General features: G+C 49.1%; 1 protein-coding gene across 1 annotated transcript in view; it reads left to right on the forward strand.

Annotated features, from left to right (window-relative positions):
- Positions 1 to 823, forward strand: part of LOC308159149 (dematin-like) — a gene marked incomplete at its 3' end in the record, with an annotated part of 14,491 nt that extends 13,668 nt beyond the window's left edge. Inside the window, exons 12-13 of the mRNA XM_080532901.1 lie at positions 160 to 240; positions 710 to 823. Coding sequence (XP_080389027.1) covers positions 160 to 240; positions 710 to 823 — 195 coding nt within the window. The remainder of the gene's footprint in view (positions 1 to 159; positions 241 to 709) is intronic.
- Positions 824 to 7,500: the final 6,677 nt, after the last annotated feature.

A 7,500-nucleotide genomic window follows, 5' to 3' on the forward strand; every position in this document is an offset into this window, starting at 1 on the left:
GCTCCACAGATCTACCCTGACCTGCTCTGTGCTCTACATATCTACTCTGACCTGCTCTGTGCTCTACATATCTACTCTGACCTGCTCTGTGCTCCACAGATCTACCCTGACCTGCTCTGTGCTCTACAGATCTACCCTGACCTGCTCTGTGCTCCACAGATCTACCCCTACGAGATGCTGGTTCTGACCCACCGAGGCCGGGCCAAGCTGCCCCCGGGGGTGGACCGGACCAGGCTGGAGGTACGACCCCCTGACCCTTGACCTCTAACCTCCTGACCTCTAACCTCCTGACCCTTAACCTCTAACCTCCTGACCTCTAACCTCCTGACCCCTGACCTCCTGACCTCTAACCTCCTGACCCCTGACCTCCTGACCTCTAACCTCCTGACCCTTGACCTCTAACCTCCTGACCTCTAACCTCCTGACCTCTAACCTCCTGACCTCTAACCTCCTGACCTCTAACCTCCTGACCCTTGACCTCTAACCTCCTGACCTCTAACCCCCTGACCCTTGACCTCTAACATCCTGACCCATAACCTGTCTGTGGCTGACTAAGCTAGGTAGTCAGCCACAGACAGGTAGACAGGTAGAAGATAGTCACAGTTAGAGCCTTCTTGGACTAGGACGCACTTTCTACATAGACATTATAGAATGTTCCAGAAGGTCTGACATGTGACCTGTCCCCCTCCCCCCTGCCCCCCCTGTGCAGAGGCACCTGTCACCCGAGGAGTTCCACAGCCTGTTCGGGATGCCCATGGAGGAGTTCCATCACCTCTCTCTCTGGAAGAGGAACAGCCTGAAGAAGAGGGTGGCGCTGTTCTAACGCTCGCTAACGACCCTTACCACGCTCGCTAACAACCCTTACAACGCTCACAACTGACCCTGCACCAACACAGACCGGGATACGACGTTCGCTAACGACCCTGCACCACCACAGAGCAGGATACGACGTTCGCTAACGACCCTGCACCACCACAGAGCAGGATACGATGTTCGCTAACAACCCTGCACCACCCTGACCAGGATACGACGTTCGCTAACGACACTGCACCACCCTGACCAGGATACGATGTTCGCTAACGACCCTGCACCACAAACACAATCTGAGAAGAAAAGGACAACAGAATTGGAATCGGGCCCTTCATACTCTCCCTTTGATCAAGTCAAGCCTCTACACAGCCTCTACACAGCCTCTACACAGCCTCTACACAGCCTCTACACAGCCTCTACACACTGACAGCCTCTACACAGCCTCTACACAGCCTCTACACACTCACAGCCTCTACACACTGACAGCCTCTACACACTGACAACCTCTACACAGCCTCTACACACTCACAGCCTCTACACAGCCTCTACATAGCCTCTACACACTCACAGCCTCTACACACTGACAGACTCTACACAGCCTCTACACACTGACAGCCTCTACACAGCCTCTACACAGCCTCTACACACTCACAGCCTCTACACACTCACAGCCTCTACACACTCACAGCCTCTACACAGCCTCTACACAGCCTCTACACAGCCTCTACACACTCACAGCCTCTACACACTGACAGCCTCTACACAGCCTCTACACAGCCTCTACACACTGACAGCCTCTACACACTGACAGCCTCTACACAGCCTCTACACAGCCTCTACACAGCCTCTACACACTGACAGCCTCTACACACTCACAGCCTCTACACAGCCTCTACACACTGACACAGCAAAGGGTTTTGGAGGTTGTGATGATGGAGGTTGTGATGAAGGCGTTTTGGTCCCTAGAGACACCAAGGCCCACCTACAGACTTAGACCAACAAACATGATATTCGACAAACACTGACCACTGATGCCCCTCCACCACTGATGCACCTCCAGAGGGCTGACCTAGCGAGGTAATGCTAACGACTAGCATCCTGATGATGTCCCACATAGAACACTGCCACAGAGGAGTCCCCGGCAACCACCCCCGGCAACCACCCCCCGGCAACCACCCCCCGGCAACCACCCCCGGAAACCACCGGAACATCCTCCAGCCGGTAGAAGGATCTAGAAGGACTCACCTCAGAGATTCAGAAGCGCTAAAGACGGACGTTTATGATCCCTGGTCACCCAGAGGGATATCCCAGTTGCTGTGGTGATTCCTTATCGTCATCTTCCTCTATCGATCGCTCACGAAGATCAATAGTTTAGTGCATCAAAGAACAATTGAAAAGCTGATATCCTATCAATCACCCCATAGAGATTTATTATAGACAAATAAACTTCAGGTGTAGGTTTTGATAAAACCATCAACATAATAATAATACCATCACACGTCTGCATGTAAACCCGACCTAAACACACACATCTGTGACAGCAGACAGTGACAAACCGGGAACATGTCAGCAACCAGTCACAATGTTCAGACTTTTATTCTGAAAAGTGTAAATACATTTCAACGTTGTTGAAAATCAATGACACACTCGCAATGGACTCGGTGGTTAATCTCTACTGCTCTACACTAATAGTGTAGTAGGGGGATTACTCAGTGTGCGAATTAAATCACGGTGTGCGGGGGAGCCCAGGGATTAAAGCAAAAAAAAAAAAAAAAATCTCCTGACGGAAAAAAAAAATCAGGCCAAATCGGGGCCGGTGGCTTTCCGTGCGCAAAGCGCGTGTGCGATGTTCCGTTCTACGTTCTAATGCTTTGACTTTTCTTTCGAAAAATGTGAATACATTTCCGCGTTGTCGAAAATCAATGACACATCGCTAGTCAACTAACACGGCTTGTTTTATGAGCCTGCTAACAATGTAAAGTAGTGTTGTAGTTTGTGTTGTGATTCTCAACAACGTTGAAACGTAGTTTCACCCTTTTCCATATTTTTGAATAATAAATGTGTGGACTGACGATGTAGCGCAGCCTAACTTATTCTAATAATTATTTAACATAGTTTTATTGTGATAATTATTCCCCCCTCCTCCCAGACTTACAAGGTCACATTATTATTGGATTGGTTGTTTGCGTGCTGGGTGAAGTTAGCTAAACATTTAACCTGCTAGCAAGAGAAACATCATGTCACTCTCCAAAGGTCTAAAGAGGAAAGTTGACGGTGGAAACAGGGCATTTAGGAATGGACAGTGAACTATGCGTTCATCCTACCTGGTTTCATCAATGCAAAGCCGTTGTGAGACTCACATTTTCCGTGCTCACAATGAATGTTCCCTTCCACCTATACATGCGAGTCGTCCTTTTCGTCAATGAATGTGATAAAGACGCACTGACTTGAGGAATCGATTGGTGCATAAAAACCTTGAGAACTGCCGGATTAAAGTGACGTCCATAATAATAATAAATAATAATAATACATTAGACATTTTCTAGACACTCAAAGACGTCCATATCACCAGATAGCCAACAAATAGTGACCGATGGGAGATGCCAGTTTTCTCATTAAGTGAGATTTAATAGCCTAATATTATTTTTTCTATTTTTAATGAATGGCTCATTGTAATTATTATCCCTGGTAATGTAGCATGTTTGCTCTGTCGTTTCAGGAGCATATAGGCTAAGCGGATTCAGCGTCAATGTTTTTCATAAAATTAAACTGCATTTGCTTTGTTACTGTTCACATGTGTGGTGCAGTCACATTCACATAGCCTATAAGTAAACATTAAGTTTGAATTATTTACTGAGCTGGCGTTACTTTTTTCAAACCACACACCGCATGTCGGCTATTTCAGCAGCACGCACCATGTCCACCTACTTATCACTATGAGGGGTTCAGCGTCAGTGCACCCCGCTCTGTTACCTTCGCATAGTTGTAGCCAATAAAGGCCTATATGTAGGCTATATAGGCTATTATATATCATTTATATACCTAATACCAACATCAAAATAGATTGTATGCCTCTACAAATCATATTACACCAGGTAAAATCCGTCACAACTTGGAATAAATCCATCGCAATTTGGAATATTTTAGAGCTCCCCCAAAATTTCACAAACCATGTTTCCAGGGGAGCTCATGTCACCACTAGGGGAGCTATAGCTCCCCGAGCTCCCCCTTATTTCGCACCCTGGGATTACTCACCCAATCCATTGCTTTCCAACGTTTCGGCTCGACTAGCGAGTGTGTCATTGATTTTCAACAACACTGACATTTATTGAAATCTTTCTGAATAAACGTCTGAACATTTTGGTCGGTTGCTCTCGACCTGTTCCCGCTTTCACCAGCTGCTGTCACATATTCATCTATATAAAATCATCCAAATTACCAATATTTGCCTGACACGGTACTCTGTCCTGCCCACCCTAGACGCCGTGTGTCGTCCCCCCCGCGCCTTCTCAGTGTGACTGGCATGTCCTGATGAGGTGCAGTTTCCTGTTTTAAAGGAGATCGTATGAAGGCGTTTTCCTGTAGGCTAAGTTAGCTTCCAGCGCTAGTGGAACGCTACCACGAACAGCACTGCCCACTGCCCTGTTTATACGTAACGCAACGTAGAACGACTTTCTACGCCACCACCACCCCCCCCCCTCACACACACACACACACACACCCCTGGGAGACTTTGGAGAGTTACAGAATCATTCCTGGGGGGGGGGGGGGGGGCTAGCATCGGCTAGTGAGGGGGGGGAGTTAGGGGGGGGCTAGCATAAGCTAGTGAGGGGGAGGGGGGAGTGAGGAGGTTTAGCCTCTTGAGGGGGAGAGGGTTAGCCTTTTAGCATCAGCTAGTGAGGGGGAGGGGGGGTAGCATCGGCTAGTGAGGAGGTCGGGGGGGGGTAGCGTTTTAGCATCGGTTAGTGTTGCTTCTGTGACCAAATGATGTGCAGCTATTTTTTTCTACCTAGAAAGTGGCATGTTGATATTTAGAAGAAGAACAAATAATAATAATAATCAATAAACAGCATCAATACCTGAATGTAGAGTAAAATGAACACTCTCCCTGTCGGAGGAGGAGAAGAAGAGAAGAGAGGGCGAGAAGAGGGGGATGATCCACGCCGGAGAGAGGGAGGTCAGGAACACGGGACTGCCCGTCGCCTCTGATTGGGCGACAGAGACGACAGCTCAACAGATGATTGGCTGCAGCAGCGTTCCTTCCTCCTGTGCTGGCTCCGCCCCCCCCTCTGGCCCACACTGATGATGTCACAGCACTAGAACTACGAACCGACCAACCCCGTGGTTCCTGTCTGTTCTGACCACACCCCTCAGTGGTCCACCCACCTGTGACTGCTGGGTTCAGGGCCCAGCTGTGGCTCTGTCTGGCCCAATCGGAGAGGCCGGCTCTGTCTCTGGTCCAATCGGAGAGGCCGGCTCTGCCTCTGGTCCAATCAGAGAGGCCGGCTCTGCCTCTGGTCCAATCGGAGAGGCCGGCTCTGTCTCTGGCCCAATCGGAGAGGCCGGCTCTGCCTCTGGCCCAATCGGAGAGGCCGGCTCTGCCTCTGGTCCAATCGGAGAGGCCGGCTCTGCCTCTGGTCCAATCGGAGAGACTGGCTCTGCCTCTGGTCCAATCAGAGAGGCCGGCTCTGTCTCTGGCCCAATCGGAGAGGCCGGCTCTGCCTCTGGCCCAATCAGGATCAAGGATCACATCAACGAGCCCTTGAGGAGTTCCAGCCCTGCGGGGACATGATGTCACTCTGTCACACAGCTCCGAGACTGTCCTCAGAGGCTGATTGGTTGATTGATTGATTGATTGATTGATTGATTGAGATTTTTATTTCAAATATGTGCAAAGCAAGAGACTGCAACAATAATTAATATCACGGAAAAACAAAAAACAAAACAAATATCTACAACCATATCTACAGTCATATCTACAGTCATATCTACAGTCATATCTACAGTCATAATCTATAGTCATATCTACAGTCATATCTATATCTCTGTCCCTGCTCTCACACACACCATGCTGCCTCTAAGGCTGTCCCTCTGTCCCTGCTGTCACACACACGATGCTGCCTCTAAGGCTGTCCCTCTGTCCCTGCTGTCACACACACACACACGATGCTGCCTCTACGGCTGTCTCTCTGTCCCTGCTGTCACACACACGATGCTGCCTCTAAGGCTGTCCCTCTGTCCCTGCTGTCACACACACACCATGCTGCCTCTAAGGCTGTCCCTCTGTCCCTGCTGTCACACACACCATGCTGCCTCTAAGGCTGTCCCTCTGTCCCTCTGTCCCTATGTCCCTGCTGTCACACACATGATGCTGCCTCTAAGGCTGTCCCTCTGTCCCTGCTGTCACACACACCATGCTGCCTCTAAGGCTGTCCCTCTGTCCCTGCTGTCTGATTGATTGATTGAGATGTTTATTTCAAATATGTGCAAAGCAAGAGACTGCAACAATAATTAATATCACGGAAAAACAAAAAACAAAACAAATATCTACAACCATATCTACAGTCATATCTACAGTCATATCTACAGTCATAATCTATAGTCATATCTACAGTCATATCTATATCTCTGTCCCTGCTCTCACACACACCATGCTGCCTCTAAGGCTGTCCCTCTGTCCCTGCTGTCACACACACCATGCTGCCTCTAAGGCTGTCCCTCTGTCCCTGCTGTCACACACACACACACGATGCTGCCTCTACGGCTGTCCCTCTGTCCCTGCTGTCTCACACACACACACGATGCTGCCTCTACGGCTGTCCCTCTGTCCCTGCTGTCACACACACGATGCTGCCTCTAAGGCTGTCCCTCTGTCCCTGCTGTCACACACACCATGCTGCCTCTAAGGCTGTCCCTCTGTCCCTGCTGTCACACACACGATGCTGCCTCTAAGGCTGTCCCTCTGTCCCTGCTGTCACACACACGATGCTGCCTCTAAGGCTGTCCCTCTGTCCCTCTGTCACACACACGATGCTGCCTCTAAGGCTGTCCCTCTGTCCCTCTGTCCCTCTGTCCCTATGTCCCTGCTGTCACACACACGATGCTGCCTCTAAGGCTGTCCCTCTGTCCCTCTGTCCCTGCTGTCACACACACGATGCTGCCTCTAAGGCTGTCCCTCTGTCCCTATGTCCCTGCTGTCACACACACACCATGCTGCCTCTACGGCTGTCCCTCTGCTACATCAGTCCTCACAGCTTCTCTCCATGCTTGGTAAATGTAAAAGTGTGCTGGAAAAAAAAAAACGACATGAAACAATAATGAGTTTATTTCTGAGTGATTGGTCTGAATGGTCTGTATTGTTTTTCTTTCTTTTTTTAAATCTGTAAAGTCATTAAAATACTGAGAGTTTGTTATTTTTGATTGATCGCGTAGTTAGATTTAACCTGAGTTGATATGACTAATATATTCTGACAGTAACATTGGTTTTGATTTGACCTCCTTTTGTATTTGTGTTTTTTTCCCGTTTTGATTGCGTTTCTACGGTGATAGGGTGGGCTGAGCTCAGCTGTTGTATTATATGGGCTGCGTTCGTAAATTCGCTCTGGAAATCTGATCAGCACTCATGGAATAGCCTCTCGTCCAATCAAATTACTTGGTCCCTTTATGACGTTGAACCCAGTGTGCGCTCCG

The sequence above is a fragment of the Nansenia antarctica genome (genome assembly GCF_963989245.1).
Source record: "Nansenia antarctica genome assembly, chromosome: 5".
NCBI classification, from domain to species: domain Eukaryota; kingdom Metazoa; phylum Chordata; class Actinopteri; order Argentiniformes; family Microstomatidae; genus Nansenia; species Nansenia antarctica.